Here is a 23,598-nt window from a genome sequence, read left to right on the forward strand (position 1 = left end):
TAATTTTTTTTCTAATGAATGTTGGATATAGGAGACCAAACTACAGAAGAGGAAGAAGACTGTCATCCCCATGACGCTACAAAATCATGCAACAATGAAAACATAGGTCCAGATGAAAGTGAACTTGACTCCGAAGCCGAACTCATGAGAAGTATGGGATTGCCCCTTCAGTTTGGTGGCGTATCTGCACATAAGAATTTTGAGGTAAATATTAATGTACTTACTTCTGTTCCTTAGTTTCCTTCATAAAGTATTATAAGGAGTGTTTTACCCAAAAATTAAATATACTCACTATACTTGCTATTTTCAAATGTACAGATTTGTAAGTTAACCAAAATTAGAAGCTGAGATATGCCTCATTTTGACTTTTCCTCAGAGGAAGGAAGAGTCATTTGTTTATGTAATAAAAAGCCCAGGTTGGAGGTTGAGAAGTGTTTGTCTAGTTTAATACCAAACTAGACTTGGATTCTACTTTTCTAGTTTATGAAGTAAATTTTACATTCACCTCTCACTTGTCTGGTAGGTGTCTATGAATACTAGAAATAAGGTTAAAGTGAAAAAGAAAAAGCGAAAACATCAAAAGAGGTACTTGGATGAAATTATGCAAGAATCTTGGAGAGAGAACTATGAAGAAGAGGATCTTTTAGTCTCAGATGATCCATCTTCAGTTGAACAGTTGGAGGACACCAAAACATGTGACTCTCAAAGCAAAAAACATACCGAACCTGAAAATCTTGTTGAAAAGACATCACCAAAGCTAGAGGTTACAGAAAAATGGGAAAAGTATTGGAATGAATATGGAGGAGGACTGTTATGGCAAAGTTGGCAAGAAACCCATCCAGATCAGACACTGTCTTCTGAACCCTGGAACTTTCCTGACACAAAGGAGGAATGGGAGCACCATTATAGTCAGCTTTACTGGTATTATTTGGAACAGTTTCAGTATTGGGAAGCCCAGGGCTGGACTTTTGATGCCTCACCAAGCTGTGATACAGATACTTGTGTGTCTCAAACAGAATTAGACAAGAATGATGAAAATCACGTGAAAATGGATTTGATAGCTTCATCTTCACCTAATATGGTTGATAAAGAAACCTCAAATGATAAGGATCACAATGAAATACTTGATGGAATCAGTCATATAACTCTGAGTTCAGAGGACACAGAACAGAGGCAGTTAGGATCCTCTGAAAGGTGTGGTGGGCAGCCGAGTGAAGTTAGCAGCAGGAGAGAATGCCCTGCTTCTGGCCAGAGTGAACCATGTAACGGAGCAAGCAAGGAAAGCAACTCATCTGAGAATAGCAGCCCAGACCAGCCCGCTCCAGGTAAGATTACCCAGGTCTATTCTGCTAAGTTATAGTTTGCAAAGTGAACCTACTTAGCAAAATAATTACCACTTATCTTTTAGGGTAGAGTTAAATACCAATTATGTTTCATAGTCTGATGATGGAAGTATTGGATCTTGGTTTTTTTTATATTTATATTTTGAATTAATATGAATGTTTACGTGTGGTCCTCAAAAATGTTATTCCTTACTCTTGTGTCTTGGTGGCTAGTGAGGGAAAAAATGTGCAAATTCTTAAAAACTAATTTAGAATAAGCTTAGACCTTTCTGTTTTCCAGATCAAATGAGTTAGAGTGGTTAAGAGCAAGCATTTGACATTATGAGTATGTGAGTTATAGTTGGGATTCATTTAGGACTAGTGAAGTATTGCTCTCTAGAGAATATCAATAAGACATGATACTAATTTGTTACAAAAGATTGATCTCAGAATTCTCATCAATAAAATGCCCACAATACTAACCATGCACTCTTGAATAATATTTAAAAATAAAATAAAACCCTTATTGTACAAACTGCTACTATTGTCAGTTAAAACTAAAGAAAGCTGTTGAAAGAAGTTCAGAATAGGGTGAAGATGCTCTTATAAGAGAGAAGTTTCCACAAACTAATTACATCTGGAAAATTGGAGAGGAACAAATATTTTCTAGTTGTGTTATTATCATTGTTTGGTGCTGGAGAAATCTGATACAGAGTGAATTTATTCTCAGCCTTATTCCAGTGTGAAGCAAAAAAAAATTTTTTAAGTAGGTTTACAAACCAAAGAGTAAATCCACTGTACTACCTTTGCCCCTTTAGGACCACAGGAGTCGTTGGGAGCAAATACATGCAAAAACAGACCACACACCAATGGGACTGATGGAAATGAGAGTGAAGATGATCCACCTGAGCATAAACCCAGCAAACTCAAGAGGAGGTAAGTTGCTGGTTTCTTCAATGTTCAAAATAAATGAGTGAAGGACTTGTTACTCATTCAGCATATAACAAAAGACAGGATCTCTGGTAACACTGAACTTCTAGATTCAGGATCATATCCCAACTCTGATGCTTATATGTTCTAAATATTTTTCTTAATTTCTCATCTGTAAAATTGGACTGATCATTTGATGGACTTAAGCTGACATGTGGTATGTGTCTGATGCTGTCAGTGGATTATAACTTTTAACTAATAAATATCCCATATCTTCAGGTTCTTTCCCCTCCTCCCCCCTCAAAAGTCTGGGTTTACATTATTCCAGATTTTTAGTGCTGACATAGCACTGATTCTCATTGAATAGATAGGAATACTGAGACATGTTAAACTGTAGCAGTAAGTAACCTAAAACAAAACTGTAAGCCCGGCGTGGTAGCTCACGCCTGTAGTCCTAGCCACTCAGGAAGTTGAGATCTGAGGATCATGATTCAAAGCCAGCACAAGCACTACAGTGCACGACTCTTATCTCTAATTAACCACCAAAAATACCCAAAGTGGCACTGTGGCTTAAGAGGTAGGCTGTAGCCTTGAGCTGAAGAGCTCAGGGACAGCACCCAGGCCCAGAGTTCAAGTCCCATGACTGACCAAAAAAAAAAAAGACTGCAACCCAACTCTACTATAACCACTATTCCATTTATCACCTTTTGGTATAATTAGACAACAGAATAATGAAGGTATAATATAAAGTAGGATGTCATCAGATACTATTATTATAGATAACAAAGAATAGGATCATTTCAGAATGTCAACCATAAAGAAATTTCATTTCTCTAATAGGATATAAGATACTCCATGTCTTTGCTCTTTATATAACCACTAAAAAAAAACAAACTGTAACCAAGCTCTGGAGGCTTCCTCAGTATAGAGGGGCCTGATTCTTCCATAGTTATGTCCTCTTTGTGGTAGACCTTATTAATAATTATCCATTTTGTTTCTGCAAGTTCCTAAAGGCAGAGCTCATGTACTTAATATTTCTGGAACCAAGAAGATACTCAAAATATTTAGTGACCTTAACTTAATTGAAAGAACTAACTTTCTGAAAAATGTTTTTCTCCATGTTTGTATACTTGATGCCATTACCGAGGTAGACAGAAACTTTTGGTCTGGTATACTTGTTAAATGATTCTTTGTTTTTAGGGAGACCTTATAGAGAAATCACTCTAGGAGATTAATTTTAGGCATGGCTTTTATTGGTGTTTTTCCAAAGTAAGATGGAAAGACCAATATTGGTACCATGTTTGGAAGTAGGTAATTAACTGACTAGTGTTGAAGATTAGAGTGCTTATTACTGTGTTCCAAACTCTGCTGATTACTTAAGTCATTTGGAAAAATCCTGATTGAAGTAATATTTCTCCTGACCTCCTGCATTTGTTAACTGTTTTTGGTTATTGATACTTGGTTGGATAAGTGGACTGAAGTTAATAGCTTATTGTTGTTTAACCTTTCTTTGTTTAGCCATGAACTGGACATCGATGAAAACCCAGATTCAGACCTTGATGACAATGGCTCCCTCCTAGGATTCAAATATGGCTCAGGACAAAAGTAATTATCCATAAAAGCTATTATCCTCAAAAAGCCTAATGACTAAGTTAGGCTTTCTCTGTTTTAAGCTACCTTAAACTCACTGATACTTGTATAGATAATAAATGATTCTATATTTGAAAGCATTTGATACATTACAAGTAAATAGCACAAACATCCCCTGTTAGTAAGCACTATAATAGAGGTAACCAAATACATATCATGTATAACTATATGACTCACTTGCACTTCTAGCAGTCTAGTGTTACTCTGTTTCACAACCAACTGCAACTTACAGAGGTTTTTGCTTAATGGAGATCAGATCATTTCTCAGGAAAGAGATTAAGCCCAACCTAAACATAGTTTTCACCTAGCACGTAACAAACTTACTCCTATATGCAAATAAAGAATATGAAAAACATACCGTGAACTGTTCAAATTTGCAATAACCTTTTTGCTTTTTTATTACAAAAGTAATAAAACTGAAATAATGAAGTAGAGTAGATAGTGAAAACTTTGTTCTTTTAAAACACTCAAAGGTAGACAGTGTTTAAAGAGTTTGATGTATATCCTTCCAGATTTGCTTATCTGTTTTAAAATGCTGAAAAAAGGGAATGGGGGGCATCATGTACATATACTAGCTTACTTTTTTTTTTTTTTTTTTTTTTGCCAGTCCTGGGGCTTGAACTTAAGGCCTGGAACTTAGAGCCTGCACACAGTCCCTGGACACTTTTTGCTCAAGACTAGCACTCTGCCACTTGTGGCACAGAGCCTCTTCTGGCATTTTCTGTATATGTGGTACTGAGGAATCAAACCCAGGGTTTCGTGTGTGCTAGGCAAGCACTCTACCCCTGGGCTACACTTCTAGCCCCTGGCTTACTTTTCGTTTGTTTGTTGCTGGTGCTTGAACTCAGGGCCCTTGATCTTCCTAGCTGACTTGCTCAATGGCTCCTCTTCCACTTGAGCCAAACTTTCAACCTTGCTTTGTTGCTGTATTCTTTGGAAATGAGTTCTCATGGACCCCTTTGCCGTTTTCTTCATCTCGGCCTCCTGATTAGCTAGTATTAAAGGCATGAGCCATTAGTGCCTGTGTTACAGCTTGTAGCAGTGTACCCTGAACACCTTGTACATAAATTTACCTAATCCTTTCTATGAGGGCTTTACGTTTAATTGACCATTCTAACAGCATCTAGATTATTTCCTAGGATCTCAGTATACCCTCCAGCTTACTGTTTATCAATGGCCCCTCTTACTGCTGAAGTGTTCCATTGTGTGAATGCATCAAAATGTGATCACAGATGTTCAAGGACACTCTGCTATTATGAATAAAGCCACTCTGAACATTTGAGTGTACAAACTTAAATATTTTCTAGGATTAAATGGCCAAGCATTGGTTATAAAGAGGAAGGTATAAGTAGATGATTACACAAGAATAATTGGAAATTTCTTCCCCTATGGCAGGAAGACTGAACTAAAGTACTAAATAAGTACTGTTTATATAATCATTCTTTTAGTAGTATGTTTCTAAACATTGAGACTTCCTGTCCAACTACCTTTTATATGTTAGGAAATATTAATAGGTAACTGTACAATCAGAAAAGAACATGAGGAATGTCTCAAAAAATTGACATGGAAATTGATGCTGTTAGTTCAAAAATACTTATATGCTGATAGTCTTATGAAGTTTCAAAATCTGACTCCTGATATTTTCAAATAGTCCTGATTTGCATAATCATTTAAAACTAAATACCATAAAAATGGTGCCAAAGGTTTAAAAATCCTTGGCATGATTGGGTGAGGCAGCTCAAGGCTATAATCCTAGCTACGCAGAAAGCTGGAATCTGAGGATCTTACATTAAAACCAGCCCAGGGAGGAAAGTTTATGAAACTCTTTGGTGGTTAATCTCCATTTAACCACCAAAAAAGCCAGAAGCCAGCTGTGGCTTAATTGGTAGAACACTAGTGGTAAACAAATAATCTCAGGAACCGTGCCAAGGTCTTCAGTTCAAGCCCCCATACCAGCACACAGAAAAATTGCTGGCAGAATTTATTGCTATGCACCTATGATACTATGTAACAAACTCTTGTATAGTTCTTCATAATATACTTTTTGTAAAGATCTCTTTTGTTTCTTGGGATTTAACTTAAAAGAGAAGGATTAGATTATTTTTATTATAATGTGCTTTATAACATGAATAGAAAAGGGGAAATTAAATTGATGTAGATAAAAAAAAAAGCTTTCTGATAGATACATCTATTTTAGAATTGAAAAAATTCCAATAGTTATCAAATACCCTGTAGTTATTTTTGGTAGTATGTCTTTTGTTTTTATTTTATAAGCGCAGATTACATTAGATTAAGAATTTAATGACTGCTTGTAGCATAATTTGAACACATTCAAATATGTTAAAAAATGTTGGCATCACCCCACTTTTGGGATAATTTCCCCAAAGAAATAGAGTTGTTTTTTTTTAAATTGCAATACACTGTATATATTCAGCTTCCTGTTGTACATTAGAAATGTCATATACTGGGCATAGTGTTTCCTGTCTGTTGTTCCAACACTTGAGAGGCTAAGTCAGGAGGATACAGATAGAATTAGAAGAAATACTCAGCTATCCTGAAACCTACATCTAAAAAGGAAAAGGAAAAAAAAACTGCCTATCTTTGAGATTTCACATTTTTTAAAAAATTAACATAAAAGCTAGAACAAGAACACTTCCATAATTTATACTTGATTTCTTTATTTCATAATTTAATAAAATTGAAATAACAGATACTAATAACAAACTAGTGGAAATTGTTTTTCTCATTTCCTTTAAAGAAACACTCTCCTAGAATTAATGTGTTAGGTCTGTTCTTTTGATCTGTACACAGATATGGTGAAATTCCTAATTTCAGTCATCGACAGGTCAGGTATCTAGAAAAGAATATGAAACACACATCAAAGTACCTGGACATGCGCAGACAAATAAAGATGAAGAACAAACACATCTTCTTTACTGAAGAATCAGAAAAACCATTTTTTAAGAAAAGCAAAACTCTGAGTAAGGTATGGATACATTTTGTTTTCTACTTAGAATTTCATTTTATGAAATTTACTCCTTAAAATCATTGTATCGTAATGGCCAGCCTGTTTCTGTGTAGAGTCCTAAAATTCTTTCCTACCTACTTCGTGAATGTATATATTGTGTAAACTAGATCTGACAGAAAGGAAGGGGAGATGATACAGAAAGGGTGTGTTGGAAAATTGTAGTATGGTGGTGTTTAAGACAGATAAGTCAAATTATGCTGTCTGTGTAGTAACAGCTGAGAACTGGAGAATTTCTGTTTCATATAAGGCAGGCAGTCCATATTGTGATACAGCATATACCTCAGCCTTAATTCTGAGCTCCGCCACTGGTAGTTAGTTGATCATCCTTTGAAATAACAAGTTCACCCCTGTAGTATGAAATAAAAACCAGGTTAATGATTCATGTTATGATCTGAAAAAGTTGCATATCCTGTCTTGAGCTTTGCTATACCTCCCATTCGAGCACCTGGGAAGCAAACAGAGGATTGCTTGGATTGATGAACTGTCTTACCTTCTAAGAAACAGAGGCTTCGCTGGTTTAGGGCAAGGGAGCCTAATGTCAAAGTCTTCAATGATGGTTACCCTCAGGTTTCGGCATCCTCCGTAACCTCAGCATACTTGGAAAGCATGCTGCAAGTTTATAGCTGATTTCATTTTATACTTCAGATTGATTGGATATTGGTGATATTTAATGAATATTTTAATAGCTTTGGCTGTATCTGAAGCAGTCTTACTAGTGCTAGTACTAGGAAGATTAGGAATGTTAGTTTACTTAATTGTGACAAAGTAATGAAGACTTGATATGAAGAATATTCTTACTACAGAATACCATTTCAACAAATAAACGTACTTCATTGAGGCTTAATCTTAATGACACTGCTGTTTTATTAAGAGACAGAGTTCATTCTTTTCCAAAGTAGTACCACTGAGTTAAAAAAACAAATAAATAGACATGCTGTCTTTTAGAGTTCATCTTTGATGCCATGTGACATTTAACATAAGCACAGCTCTTTTTGTCAGCATGTAAAACTACTCAGACTGTTTGGCTTTATCTTCTTAATTTATAGCAGGAAGTGTTTAATCTTATATTTTCTTCCTTTTGAAGAAATCTTTAATAAGGCCATGGGATACCCAGAATTACTTTTTTAAGCTTGTGTGTTACAGTATATCTGTGTGAACTAATGGTATGGTTTGTAAGTCAAGTCACAAGTGGGAAAAGGTGGAAAGAGATTGTGTTTACTATTAATCCATGCTCATAACGGCATTCTCAAATTTCAGGTAGAAAAATTCTTGAAATGGATTAATGAACCAGCAGATAAGGAAACATTACAAACATCATTTTCACAAGACCATGTACAAGATACTTGCACAAGCAGTGAATCGGAACAAGACATACCTGCTAATAAAGCTGATGATCCAGTGGAGACTAGAAGTCCAGAACCTGGAGAGTGTCAGGCCAACACTTCTGTTGGAGAACTGGAAATGGAAAAGGAAATAGGAGATATCTTGGTAGCTGCTGTCTTGGAGGAGCAGAATTGTGTATCTAAAGAAACAACAGACTGTCCCCAGCTAGAAACTGAGAGTAAGACTATACATATACTTTTAATTTGCTGCTTGGTTTCTGTGAGAACATTTTTGTCTTTGATTTGTATTATCCCCATTTAGGTTAATCAGCCTGTCAGTGCTGCAAAGGAAACTAGTAAAATGTACATTCATTGACTTCTTTTAAAAACTGAATCTTAAAAAGTTTTAGTTACTTTTCCAGACTAAAAAGAAAGCAACAGTTATGATGTGAAGCCAGGGTTCCCCTCCTGCTACTCTGGGGTGTCGTCACATGTGTTGGGAAACAGTGCAAAATTGTGGCTTTGGTGCGGCTACCCTTTTAGACCTTTGGGTTCTGTTTTTGTTTTTTCATAGTGAATACCTGTGTTCTTTGTATTTTATTTTAGCTGAAATAAAGAAGAAGAAAAAGAAAAACAAGAACAAAAGGATCCATGTGCTGCCTCCTGAAATAGCTTCTGTTCCTGAGCTGGCAAAATACTGGGCCCAGAGATACAGGCTTTTTTCACGCTTTGATGATGGGATTAAGTTGGACAGAGGTAAAGTGTATATATTTTTTAAGTTTATTTCAAAATCACTTCAGCTTTACAGTAAGGCTACAACATAAGTAGAATTTTCATATCCTCTTTATTTGGATTCTGTTACTTCCACACTTGTCATATTTAGCATTCTCTATGTACATATATTCGTATTTGTGATCTATATAGGCATCATGCTAACATACTTTAATACTTTAGTTTGCATTTCCTAAGAACAAGAATAGTTTTATGAGCTGGGCATGATGGCTCATACCTGTAATCCTAGCTACTCAGGAGGCTGACATCTGAGGATCACGGTTCAAAGCCAGCCCGGGCTCCAAAGACCAAGAAACTCTTATCTCTAATTAATCACTAGAAAATGGGAAGTGACTCTGTGGCTCAAGGGGTAGGTCAGTAGCCTTAAGCTGAAGAACTCAGGTACAGTGCCCAGGCCCAGAGTTCAAACCTCATGACCCACCCAAAAAAAAAAAAAAAAAAGAATAGTTTTATGTAACAATAATAATTATGTCTTCAAGGCTTCATGAATTGTCCTAATCATGTTCCTTATACAATTTTTTTTCTTTCAGTATAGGATCATGTGTTACATTTATTTCTCATGTTTCTCTAGTTTCCTTTAATCTGTAAGAGTTTGTTAAGTTTCTACCATTCCCACCCTCACATCAGGAATGGAACCCAGGGCCTTACACATGATAGACCTTGGCTTTGCCAATGACTACACCACAGCCATCTTTTGACATTTGCCACAGGGGTGATGTTCTGTACAGTAGCCCTCAGTTTAGGTACTTATGTATTTTTAAAACCTTAGACTGAAGTTTAATCTGCATTTGTAGTATCTTCCAAAAGTAATGAAAAATTCAAAGGAAGGGCCACTGACGACTTCACAGACACCTAATTTATTAATTAATTGACGTTTGGGAACTTGAATTTTTTTTAACCTTTCCTATTCTGAACATGAACAATTGACTTGCATACTGACACTCATTTTCATATTAATGTTTCCTAAGTACTAGTGTGATATGTGCATGCGTGCATTCGTTGGGCAGTGGTGGAGGTTTGAACTGTCCTTGAGCTTCTTTTACTAAAAGTTAGCACTCTACCACTTGAGCTATAGCACAAGTTCCTGCTTTGTCTGAGTAGTTTATTAGTGATAAGCCAGCCTAGGCTGGCTTCAAATTACAATCCTCAGATCTCAGCCTCCTGAGTAAATAGGATTACAAGTGTTAGCCACTGGCACCCAGCTTAAATACTAGTCTTTATTAAACTATTAGAAGCAAAATGTCTTGATCTATAATTTTTCAGAACTCATAGTTTTCTATCATAATTTGCAAAATATTTATGGCAAAAAGTTTACAAGAATTCATTTTTTAAGACTCATTTGCTTGTTTGTCCTGGTAGTAGGGCTTGAATTCAGGCTCTTTGCTAGGAGTTTTCACTACTACTTGATCCTCATCTCTACTTCCTCATTAAAGTTCATTAGAACTAGGAAAAACTTTTGTTAACATTTTGTAAAAGGAATTTAGCTGGGTACTCACACCTCCCAGACAGGAAGTTAGTAAGATTCTTTGCCTCCTATTAACCAGCAAAAAGCTGGAAGTAGAGCTGTGGCTTAAGTGGTAGAAGAGTAACCTTGAGCAAAAAATCTCAAGAACAATGCCTAAACCCTGAGTTCAAGCTTCAGAAGTGGCACTAAAAGGGGCAGGAGGAGTTTATACTCTTAATCTTCCAGTAATAAGGATACTTTTAAATTTTTAGTTGGGAGAGGGGAGACAGGAAATTTGGTATATCAATTTTGTTCAGAGAACTGCATTTCTGAAAAATGTATATTTCTACTGGGGAAAGAGAGTGATAATTCCTTCCTTCCAGAATTATGAGGGCTCTACTGTTAACATGGTACTTGTGTTGCCAGCTCTTACTTTTTGTTATTGTTTTGTTTTGTCAGTTATGGGACTGGAACTCTAGGTCTGGGCACTGTCACTGTGCCCTTCAACTCAAGACTACTGCCCTACCCTGGGCCCGGGTGTTGTCCCCAAGTCTTCAGCCCAAGGTTACTGCGCTGCCCCTTGAGCCAAGCCCCACTTTCTATTTCCTAGTGATTAATTGGAGATAAGAGTTTCACAAGCTCTAGTGCCCAGGCTGACTTTGAACCCAATCCTCAGATTTCAGCCTCCTGAAATCTAGGATTACAGGCGTAAGCCACCATGCCCCAGCTCTTACTTTTTCAACCTTTAAAACCATGCAGATTTGGGCCGGGAGCATGTCCTAGTAGTAGAGAGTTTGCCTACCATGCACAAAGCCCTGGGTTCCAGTCCTTAGTACCATATATACAGAAAAAAGTCAGAAGTGGTGCTGTGGCTCAAGTGGTAGAGCACTAACCTTGAGGAATATCCAAGGACAGTGCTCAGGCCCTGAGCTCAAGCCCTAGGGCTGGCAAAAAATATGCCAATTTCCCCTGCATGTCCAGTATAACTGGGACATTGTTTTCCCATTAGGAGTTGAAATACTTTCTAGGAAAGTTACAAAATGCTAACTTACAAGCAGTTCTTAGTTCTTCAAACAGAAATATCGATGTTGTATAAAGTTACTGGAAAAGTAGGAATTAGATGAGTTTGGCTAAGAATTTGTTTCCTTGGTTTTTTTTTTAGTTTGGTACTGCTTTTTATAACAAGCTTTGTTGAGCTTTTCTTTAATATTAATTAGCTTCAATTTTATGGAAAAGAGAAAGAAAGCTTTTTTTAAAATGTGTGACATATTTGCTAAAATGTTTGTTTTATTTTCACTTGGCTTGAAACTGACCATCTTAAGATAGATCCTCTTCATTTGCAGAAGGCTGGTTTTCAGTTACACCTGAGAAGATTGCTGAGCACATCGCTGGCCGAGTCAGTCAGTCCTTCAGGTGTGACATTATAGTAGATGCTTTCTGTGGAGTTGGAGGAAATACCATTCAGTTCGCCCTAACAGGAAAAAGAGGTAATTAGTCATTGATAGAAGAGAACTGTTCTATTTCCAGTTTATTCGTGCATGTCTTCCTTTTTCTTTAGTTTGTCTTTCCAAAAACTGAGTAATTGATTACTTTATTCTAAAATGTTAAATCACCTTCATAGTTGTTTGACTTTAGAATAAAAAGAAAGAAAATTTCCTTTACTATTTATCTGTCAGTGAAACTAAGGAATGGACCATGCATGGCAACTCATACTTTTAGCTGTGCAGGAGTCAAAGATAGGAGGATTACTGCTTAAGCCTAGCCTGGGGAGAAAAAAGTGAGATCCTTTCTCAAACGACAAGCCAGGTAATATGATTCACAGCTGTAAATTGAGCTGCTCAGGAGGCAGATGAAAAAAGATTGCATTCAAGACTTTTTTTTTTCTCTTTTCTCACTAATCCTGGGACTTCAAGTCAAAGCCTGAGCACTGTCCCTGACCTGCTTTCTTCCTTTTTCCTTCTTTTGTGCCAGGCTGGCTTTGAACGGAAATACTCAGCATGGACTTCTCTTCCTTGGCTTGCTTCAAACCTGTGACCTCAGATCCCAGCCTCCTGAGTAGCTAGGATTACAAGCATGAGCCACCAAAACTGGCTTGTAAAAGAGGTTGTTTTTTTGTTTGGTTGTTTTTTTTTTTATTTTTTTGCCAGTCCTGGGCTTGAGCTCAGAGCCTGAGCACTGTCCTTGGACTTTCTCAAGACTAGAGCTCTACCACTTGAGCCTCAGCACCACTTCTGGCTTTTTTCTATGTATGTGGTACTGAGGAATCAAACCTCGGTCTTCTTGCATGCTAGGCAAGCACACTAGCCTAGGCCAAACTCCTGGCCCAGGTTTTTTATATAGAATATCACCATACTGTTGGATTAAAGAACTCTACTATGTAACTAACATCAGTGTCAACTCACTTTTATCGTTACTGATTCCTAGTGGTTGCCATTGATATCGATCCTGTGAAGATTGATCTTGCTCATAATAATGCTGAAGTTTACGGGGTAGCAGATAAGATAGAGTTCATCTGTGGAGATTTCCTGCTCCTGGCTCCTTGTTTAAGGGCTGATGTTGTGTTCCTGAGCCCGCCATGGGGAGGACCAGATTATGCCACTGCAGAGACCTTTGACATCAGGACAATGATGTCTCCTGATGGATATCCTTTGAAGTCCTAAGTAAATTGCTTATGGCGAAGTATGTATGTGGGAGAGAGAAACTGGTTAAGGAAGGAGATACTAGCTAAAAGTATTTGATAGATTTCAGTTTATTTGCAAAAGAAAGAAAAGGAAAACCTCAGATAATATAAAAAAACATAATGTAAAAAAAACAATTGTTGGTTGATCTTGAAAAGGAATAGGAAATATGAAGTCACATTTCATCTGACTTACTATTATAAAGCAAGAACTGCAGTACATTTATTGTCTGGAATTATCATCTAGAAATTGGTTTGCTCAAACCTATTCTTAAGAGTCTTGAGGGTTAGTGGCACAATGGATAACATGTCTAACTAGAGATCAGAAGAGTCTTTAGTGACTTAGAATCTTGTATCTAATTTTCATGAAAACTCCCTTGAAGAATTTAAATTTGTGCCTTTTTATTACATACTAAATTACATATGGCTTATCATTAATAAACAGTATCTGTTTTTCTGGTCAAAAACTGCTTTTTTTCCTTAACTGCTCTCCACCTTTGAAATTTTCAGACTTTCCCAGAAGATCACTAATAATATTGTTTATTTTCTTCCAAGAAATGCTGATATTGACCAGGTAAGCATAGCTTCAGAATTTCTATGGACCACTGGATTATTACATAGAATGGGCAGAAAATTATACAGGACATTTCCTTGGCCTGTGTTGTGGACTGTAATTAGCTACTGGAAGCATCCAGCAAATACATACATGTCTGTTACCTTGTCCTCCTCTCCATAGTTCCTAGGGAAACATGCATACAAACCAAGCACTCTAGGCTTTGATGAAGATGTATTTTCAGTAAATCCTTTTAGAATGATTGAATGTGTTTTAGATGCCATACAACTAAACTAGCCACAATCTACTTTGACTGATAACTGCCTTGAGAATGGAGCCTAGATACAATTATAGAGAGATAAGACCTTTCATTTGCCAGGAACAATTTTAACTCTATTTCCTGTTCCTCAGCCATATTCTTGACACCTCTTTTTACAGCCATTTCTTACCAGTTGACCTTCTATATCTTTGCTGCCTTTGTCTTTTTGTTTTTGTTTTTTGCCAGTCCTGGCCCCTGAACTTGGGGCCTGACCACTGTCTTTGGGCTTTCTCAATGCTAAAGCTCTACCACTTGAGCCACAGCACTACTTCCGGCATTTTTTCTGTGTATGTGGTACCAAGGAATTGAGCCTGGATTTTCATGCATGCTAGGCAAGCACTTAGGCAAGCACTTTACTACTAGGTCAAACTTCTGGCCTCTGTATCTGGGCTTGTTAATGTTTTAGATATTTCTTCAAGAACATCTCAGTCTGCCTATTGAACTCAGATATATCAGGTATATAATAGGAAGTCTATATTGTCTGTGTGTTTTCTGTTTTTAGTGGCATGTCTAAGGAATTTATAGCTGTCACTATATTAAATATGTTTTCTACTACACATGAGTTATGCAGAGCTAATTTCTAGAGTTTTGGATAAGACTGAGTTTTCTGATTCCATACTTATTGCATTTCTCATTTAATCATTTGGTCTACAACTGTCTTAGCAGACATTGTCATCTTAACTGGGCTGTGGTACTATGATTCTTATCCATCAGTTGATCCATGTGTATGTGTGTCTGTGTCTGTGTCTGTCTGTCTGTTTGGAAAAGTAATTGGAAAGTGGTTGTTCATTATAAATGTTCATTTTAAATTAAATTTTTTTTCTAGTTAAATTATCTTCCTCTTCCCGAAGAGAAATTTCTACTTTTTGTCTCTGAAAGCCTTGCCAAAATTAAGGCTGATAGTTCATTCATGTTTTCTACCTGTAGAGGGAGTAATAATAGTAGTAAATAACACAAGTCATAAAAGAAACTGGTAAAATATCATTATTTTGTGTGGTATTAAATTTAGGTCAAATTAAAGTAGGAAGTCAACTTTTTCTTCTTAAAAGAGGAACTATATCTGTATTTGGTGAGAAGAGACTAATAAAAAACTGAGAGAAACCAGAGTTACTAAAAAACTGACTTCAGGAACGCTGAGAATGTCACAACCTTACAGCAGGTAGCGTGGGTTCTAAAAGTTGACAAAGTTCATGAGCCTGCTGCTTGAAACTCCAGCTGCATTTTTTTCTATAGAAGAGCAGTTAATTGGCCGAGAGTTTGGCCTAGTGGTACAGTGCTTGCCTAGCATGCACAAACACGAAGACCTGGGTTCAATTCCTTGGCATCACATACGTAGAAAAAAGCTGGAAGTGGTGCTGTGGCTCAAGGGTAGAGCTCTGGCCTTGAGAAAAGTCCAAGCACAGTGCTTAAGCCCTAAGTTCAAGCCCCACAACTAGCAAAAAAAAAAAAAGAGCAGTTAATTTCCCATCTGGATTGTATGATAGACTGTTTTTATTATCCCAAACCAAATATGACATAACACCAAAAAAAAGCTTGTCTTGAAAATCATTCTGTATAAGAGATGATGATGATTGTTCTCTGTAGCCAATGAGATGTTTCGTTTTGTTCCTTTTTGTGGTACTAGAATTTTAACTTTGGCTTATACTCACTTGGTTGCTTAACTTGCTCAGTTGGCACTGTACCATTTGAACCCACTTCACCCCTTCATTTTGATGGTCATTTCCAGGTGGAATCTCCTAGACTTTTCTACTTCAGCTAGCTTCAAATCACATTCCACTAAATGTCAGCTTACTATGAGTAGCTAGAATTATAGGCATGAACTCCCAGTGAGTAAAATAGTTTTATAACTCCTCCCTTGTTCTGATCTCTTGATTCCCTTTTTCTTTGGTGGGAATATTCTGGAACATGAATCTCTTGCTATTCAAACTTACTTAAATTGAGCAATTTTAAGGCTTTTGTTTTGTGAGAAACTCTGTGAAGTTAATCTCACTCTCTAAAATTGCCATTGAACCTCAAAGACATATCGTAGATTCAATTCAGAGAGCCACAATCACTACTTTTATCTATTCGATGTCTGTATCTTCTAGATTTTCCTTCATTTCTTCTTTTTTTTTCCTTTTTTTTTTTTTTTGCCATCATGGGAATCCAGCTTGAAGTGAGAAAACCTCCTCTTTTAAGTATTAAACCTGTACAGCATAGAGATAAAATTATGAGCAGAAGATTAGTCTTCCCATAGAAACTGCACAGTAGTTATTAAGCACCACTCCTGTGTGCAGTCTGCGGTGAAGTAAACCTGTAAGCATGAAGAGTATTGTCTCTTAGCCAGACACCGTAAAAATGAGTTCTGATCCATTTTGAACAATAGCTCTTTATCTCTGATTTTTATAACTAGACATTGAAAGACACATCTTAAAAAAGTAATAAGACAAATTCATTCCAAATGAATAGTTTAACCATGTTCATACCAGTGCAGAGGACAGGTAACACTAGGCAAGAGAACTATGTAAAAATAAGCTGGAGGCATTCCATCAGATAATTCCTAACCCTTATCTATCATACAATACCTGCCATGGCTTCTTCAGCTGTACATCCTGGCTTCAGTTGGACCAACCACCCTCCCCTCCCACCCAATTTGTTTCATTTCTTCAGAAAGAGTAAAAATGTTTACAAATGAACATCATACTTAAACAAAACACCCTAAGATTGAAATTATGTATCTAAGTACAGAGATTGATTTAATCAAGGAATGTATCCCTTTCTAGAGGGCAGAACTCCAGGATCTCACTGGCTTTATAAATTACATTCCACAGGGGTCTGAGTGTATAGCCCAGTGGTAAACTATGGTTAGTATGGCCTTGGATTCAATCCCCAACATGAAAAACAAAAGAAAAGAAAAATTAACAAGATAAATTCCACTCCATAATGTCTAGGGAGGGAAACATTCCTAATCATAGCAGTCACACTTTTTAATAGACTTTTCCTGGATTTTTTTGTTTTTGTTAGGGAAATGAGCACAGGCATACTAAGCAAACACCATATCACCAAACTACATCCCCAGCCTCCAGTGGATTATTTTCATTGGTGTGTAGATAAATATAAATGAGGTATGTTATTTGTGATTTCTAAAACTTGCCGTGAGAAAAATATGGTAGTATACATTTGAATAAATAGAATTAATAGAATTAAGAGAACTGATTAGATGATAGTTTTGTTTCGAAAAAATTTTAGCTATAACCAATTTCACCTCACTGGTATTTTTAATGGTTTTGGTTCAATAGTAAAAATTTGTAACTGGCTTCTTTACAAGTATTCATTCTAAGTAATACTAGTATTCGCTTATTTAACAAATGGAAAATAAGGGCTTTCAGGTTGCTAAATATTAGAATTCACTTGAAAATTCATGTCAAAATGTTCTGGATGTCAGGTAACTCTCATGCCTATAATCCTCTCTACTCAGGAAGCTTTAAGCAGCTTTAAGCAAAAATGCTAAAGGAGAATACCCAGGCCATATATCCAAGCCCCAGTACCTGAATGAGAGAGAGAGAGAGAGAGAGAGAGAGAGAGAGAGAGAGAGAGAGAGAGAGAGAGAGAGAGAGAGAGAGAGGAGAGGGGAGAGGGGAGAGGGGAGAGGGGAGAGAGGGAGAAGAGAGAGAGAGAGGAGAAGAGGAGAGAGAGAGAGAGAGAGAGAGAGAGAGAGAGGAGAGAGAGGAGAGAGAGAGAGAGAGAGAGAGAGAGAGGAGAGAGAGAGAGAGGGAGAGGTTCTGAGTTAAATTAAGATTGTATGGGAATCTAGTCCACTGATAGCATTCTCATACAGTAAATCTACATACATGTGGTACTATGAAGTCACTCCTATGGATAGATGACTTTAATCTAGGTTAGAGAGTTAGAAACATGAGAGACTACTAGAAGAAGCACAAAAGACTGGATTAGGTTTCTGACACGTTAAGGAATTGTAGGCTTGACCCGACACCAGTAGCTCACCCCTGTAATTATAGCTACTCAGGAGGCTGAGATCTGAGGATCTCAGTTCAGAGCCAGACTGGGCACGAAAGTCATGAAACTCTTATCTCCAGTTAACCACTAGAAAACCAGAAGTGGCCCTGTGGCTCAAGGGATAGAGCTGAAGAGCTCAAGCCCTACGACCAACCAAAAAGAAAAAGTAGCAGAGTACTAGCCTTCAGCAAAAATGTCCAAAGACAGTGCCTAGTCCCTGAGTTCAAGCCCCAGGACTGACAAAAGGAAAAAAAAAATCTGATGAATTAGAAAACGTTTGTTGCCCTTGGTCCTGCTGCAGGTATTCCCTCATTGTTCCATCAACTCTCTTCAGATCTCTTCAGAGTCTTCACCTCTCTGGTTTTACAGTCTTTAAGAAAGATAGAAAGAATAGGAAAGATATTAATACTGCACTAAGTGATAACTGAAAAAAATTACTAAGAGAGCTGGGTACTCACATCTAATCCCAGTTACTCAGGATACTGAGATATGAGGATTGCTGTTTGAAGACAGCCTGCGCAGAAAAATCTGTCACAAGTGAAGTGGAGGTGTGTGGCTCAAGTGTTAAAGCACTAGCCTTGAGCAAAAGAAATGCAGGAACAGCACCCAAACCCTAAATTCCAGCCCCAAGACTAGTACACACAGACTGAGAAATGACTAGATTTGGATGAACTGGTCAGCATTCCTCATTTTGCCCTTTCTTATAAAATGTCAGTCTGATACAAAAGTACCAAGTACAATGTAAAACACATTCCTAATAATTGCTATCCTGGTCACTTGGCTATTTTTAAATTTCTACTTTCATTTCAAGTTCCCTTATGAACAAAAGAGTATGCATTTGTTCTTTTAATCATTATAAGGTAGTTGATGTTGGACTTGTTTTCATGTACCTCTATTTACAAAATGATACAACCAGCTTGTGTTGTTGTTTTGAAGTTCTTTGGCAGTGATGCTGATTAATGATGTTACTGCATTGTGGAACAGTTTTTTGTTTGTGTTTTCTGATGAGTATGTCATGGAATAGCCTAATTTGTCCCTGTTTCTTTATCTTCAACCTTGTTTCTAAGAGGAAGTTGAAATAATTTTAAATACATGCTCATTAGTACAGTAAATCTGACCCTGCCAGATGTCTGTGTTGTTTCTATTACAGCTCTGACAGTCTCAGCTCTCAAAACCAAACTAGACCGAATACCTTTCTTTGCAATATAGCCAATTGCATTTTTATTGATGACAGTGCACAGGCTTCCTCTCTTTGTCCCTAGTACTTGAAACATCCCTTTCTTCTACTGCATAATTTCTGCCTTCCCTGTCTAGGGTACTCCAACACATTCCGCCTTCTGATAGTCTTTCCTGTTGCCATCCTAGTAGTCTGATTTCTGTTGCTGTGATCGAGGATTAGAATTTGTCTTTTTTGTTAGCTAATAGATCTCTGAGATTAAACAGGGAAAAATACATCAAAATACAGATCTTATCTGTGTAAGAACTGAATGAAGTATTGCTGGTTTAAAGCCTTACAGAGAAAACAAGCAGCTGGGTGCCTGTGACCCATGCCTCTAATCCTAGATACTCAAGCTGAGATCTGAGGATCATGACTCCAAGCCATCCCACTCAAGAAAGGCTTATAAGACACTTATCTCCAATGAAATACTGAGAAAAAGCCAGAAGTGGCATTGTAGCACAAGTGGTAGAGAGCTAGCCTTGAGCAAAAAAGCTTAGGGACAGTGCCCAAGCCCAGAATTAAAGCATATTATCCAAGCTAATGAACTTTCAGCAGCTAATTGCACCTATTGTCCAGCATTGGCATGACAATCTGAAGTTATCTCTTCACAAGAAACAGAAGTGCTTTTAGCTTGCCATTAAAGTTACTTTAGCCAGATGTGGTGGCTCATGCCTGTAATCCTAGCTACTCAGGAGACTGAGATCTGAGGATCATGGTTCAAGGCACTAAAGTCCAGCCCTAAAGACTGTGAGACTTTTACCACCAATTAACCACTAGAAAACTGAAAGCGTGTTGTGGCCAAGAGGTAGGGCAGTTACTTTTTGCTGAAGAGCCCAGGCCCATAGTTCAAGCCCCTTGACTAAATAAGTAAGAGTTGCTTTATTTTATTGTACGGCTCAAAATGGACAATATGGATTTAGCACAATAATAAGCTTTAAAAGGTTTAAAGTAACAGAAAAGAGCAACAGGTAGAGAATTGGTCCGTGTTAGGAGAACAAAAGACTGGTTGGAAAAAGAAAAAGAAATTAGAGACTTGGTTCTTCATGAGACTAGGAATCCTGGCTGGCTTCAAGCTGTCTTGCTCTCTGCTGTGATCCTGGTTTACGTAGTGAGTGCTCAGTATATGTTGTTGACCGATTAGGAGGGTGAGATGAGGAGTGAACAAGTTGTAGGCCTTTGGGAAAGTGGTTTCTTCTCCAGATGTCTGTGTGAATAAATAAGCCTGACATTTGGAGTAGGGTTTGTCCATTTTCTCTGCCTCAGACATTTTTAGCTATGACATTACAAAGAGCAAGACTTTGCTGCATCAATACCTGTCTAGCTGAGAAGTAACATTTAAAGTACTTTATTATTTGAAACTTAAAAAGCTAGTTTTTGATTAAGTAAAATCAAAGAAAGAATTGTTCTAAAGATAATATTTATGTATATGTGACTTTGTTAATCTTTTTAGGTGGCATCCTTGGCTGGTCCTGGTGGACAAGTGGAAATAGAACAGAACTTTCTTAACAATAAATTGAAGACAATCACTGCTTATTTTGGTGACCTAATTAGAAGACCGGCTCCTGAAACCTAAACAAGAGGCCATATAAAGACAGAAAGATCATGTGGAAAGCAACATCCAAAAGAGACTAAGGAATGTCTACCTACTCATTAACACTTTGGTATTCATATCTTATGTTACCACGTGATATGGAGACCTTCGTGAGTTGTAATGAATATCAATGAAGTGCTTTGGGATCTTTGGAGAACATTAACTATGAACCATATATTACACAGCAGAAGAGTCAAGTGTCTGATGTGGAAAGGGGTGTGCCATTGTGTTTAATTTCAGCGTGTGTCTATGTACATATATGTGTTTTTATTTTATAATTTTTTATACTCTGTGTATGTGCTATATAGCAAAAATACTATAGTTTTTAAATTTGGATTTTTTGTGGGTGGTGGTGTTTGTGTTGTGGTTCTTTGGTTTGGTTTATTTTATTTTATTTTTACTTAGAGCCTCACACTTACACAGCTTGCTTCCTTAGCTGGTACTCTACCACTTGACCCATACTTCCAACTTTACTTTTTTCTGATTAATTGGAGATGGAATCTTAAGGACTTTTCAAAGCTGAATTGGCTTTGAACTATGATATCACTCTCCTAAGTAACAGGATTGACATAAGTCTCTGGCGCCTGACTAAGTATTATGGTTTTCATGTAAAGCAATAGAAAATAATGGATGTGTTGTATTCTCTCCACCCATTTAACTCCTGTAATAATGTTAAACAATGCTAGAAATGTAAAACGGTTAAAAAGGAAAGTCTTCCCAAAACGTCCTATACTTTATTCATTTATCTAAAGATAATCATAGCTAACAGTATAATTCTTTTTGGAGAATGGAAAAGAATTACGTTATACCCCCCATACAAGTGTCATTTTTTTTCCTTTTATTCAACATGCTTTTTCCCCCTTTAATATACTTTCTAAAGAATACATACTTTTTTTTTAACCTTTTTTTTTGCCAGTCCTGGGGCTTGAACCCTCAGGGTCTGTGCACTCTCCTTGGGCTTTCTCAAGGCTAGAGCTCTACCACATGAGCCACAGCTCCACTTCCAGCTTTTTTCTATATATGTGGTATCAAGGAATGGAACCTGGGTCTTCATGCATGCTAGGCAAACACTCTTTATCACTAAAGCCAAGCACCTCGCCCTACATGCTTTTTTTTTTCCCATCCATGTATCATGAAAACCTTTTCCATGTCACTATATACATATTGTCTACCTCATTCCTTTAAATAGCTGTCCTGTGTTCCATCTTCCTGTCGTGCCATCATGAACCAGCTTCCTATTGGTGGACCCAGTTTGTTCTCATGTTTTTGCATTACCAGCTCTTCTGCTCCATCCTTCATTGCATATTCTCAGCAGGTGTCCACTTTGCTCATTTCCTGCACTTAGATTGCACAAGGGGGGTGTACATAGTATTTTTCAAAGCTATGGTTGAAACATGCTTTTATCTTACAGTTTGGTGTTTTTTTAAGATTCCTGTTGAAAAATCAATGTGAAATATATTTGTAATATACAGTTTATATTCTTTTTTTATTAAAATGGCAATGAAAGAAGGAACATGTGTGGTTTAGTTATTCAGCCAAAAAGTATCTTCCGTCATTTTTGCATGTAGGAAAGAAGTGATACACAACTCTGCAGCTGTTGAGTTTTGTCTGGAGCTTTGATCTATTAACAAGGTGAACACATCAGTGGAACACAAAGCAAAACATGATTTAAGCTGGTATGAGAAATGGGATGAATTAGAGGAATTTCAATAAGTGTTGGAAAGATCACACCAGAAAAAATATTGACTCATCACTTGATTCAGTGATAGAATGTGTGCTTAGCATGCATGAGGTACTGGGCTTAGTCTGCAGCAGCAACCCCCCGCCCCCCCCCCCCAAAAAAAAATTGCAAGCATAAGAATGTTGTTGAGTGTGCTAACATTAATCTCTTGAAATTTTACATGTGTACTCAATTACCCTGCAGTACAGTTGAACTAGTCGTGAAGAATGAAATTACTTTTTATAATGTAAAGCATCAAAGTCTGTCCAAATGAAAGAATGGTTTTCCTGGGGATTAATTTCAGACTCACTAAACAGTGTTCTACACCTAAGCACAGTCAGCTTATTCTTCATTATGTAGCGTTAGTGTAAGGTCTCAAACTTGTCCACATTCTGAATCAAGCCATCATTCGTCATCAGCTCTTCTGTACATTCATACATCTTCCACAGCACAACCTATTTGGATAATATTAAAGCTGACATGCCTTTCTAAATATGAAGTCTAGCCAAAGCTAACATATTCCTGTCCCACTTATCACTCTGGTATATAATTTATAGGTCCTTCCTGTTTTGTTTTTTTTTGTTGGTACTGTGGACTGAATCCTTGAGCCACACCTCCAGCCCAGCTTAGCTGGTTACTTTGGAAGTGCAGTCTAGCAAATTTTTCCCCTGGGCTGGCCTAAGACTATGACTCTTCTCTGGATCTCAGCTCCAAAGTAGCTGAAATTATGGCACTTAGCTTTATTCAGATTTTTAAATGGGTGCCAGGCCAGGAGGCTGAGATCTGAGGACTGTAGTTCTAAGCCAGCTTGGGTAGAAGTCTATGAGACGCTATCTCCAGTTAATCACTCAAAAACCAAAAACAGAAAACTTTGAGTACTGTGGCTCAAAGTGGTAGGGCACTAATCTTAAGTAAAAGAGCCTGAGCCCCAAGTTCAAGCCCCAGATTGACAATAAATAAATGCCTGTATGCTGCCATCCCACTTTTGCCATGTCATGTCAATATGAACTAGTTGGGCGGGGGGGTGAGTTTAGA

The 23,598-nt window shown here is 37.3% G+C and overlaps 1 protein-coding gene across 2 annotated transcripts in view; it reads left to right on the forward strand.

Moving 5' to 3' along the window:
• The window catches only part of Tgs1 (trimethylguanosine synthase 1), a 31,106-nt gene extending 8,799 nt beyond the window's left edge, over positions 1-22,307 (forward strand). The window contains exons 3-13 of one of the 2 annotated variants that reach the window (XM_090338828.1): positions 32-204; positions 524-1,325; positions 2,141-2,258; positions 3,771-3,857; positions 6,714-6,888; positions 8,188-8,491; positions 8,859-9,008; positions 11,832-11,975; positions 12,913-13,129; positions 13,661-13,739; positions 20,703-22,307. In XM_090338828.1, the coding sequence (XP_090194954.1) occupies positions 32-204; positions 524-1,325; positions 2,141-2,258; positions 3,771-3,857; positions 6,714-6,888; positions 8,188-8,491; positions 8,859-9,008; positions 11,832-11,975; positions 12,913-13,129; positions 13,661-13,739; positions 20,703-20,825 (2,372 nt within the window). In that variant the 3' untranslated portion in view covers positions 20,826-22,307. The remainder of the gene's footprint in view (positions 1-31; positions 205-523; positions 1,326-2,140; positions 2,259-3,770; positions 3,858-6,713; positions 6,889-8,187; positions 8,492-8,858; positions 9,009-11,831; positions 11,976-12,912; positions 13,130-13,660; positions 13,740-20,702) is intronic. The other variant, XM_090338829.1, reaches the window with a different exon arrangement.
• The last annotated feature ends 1,291 nt before the right edge of the window (positions 22,308-23,598 follow it).

Source organism: Megascapheus bottae, chromosome 9 (assembly GCF_031878675.1).
Source record: "Megascapheus bottae isolate mThoBot1 chromosome 9, mThoBot2.hap1, whole genome shotgun sequence".
In the NCBI taxonomy this organism is placed as follows: Eukaryota; Metazoa; Chordata; class Mammalia; order Rodentia; family Geomyidae; genus Megascapheus; species Megascapheus bottae.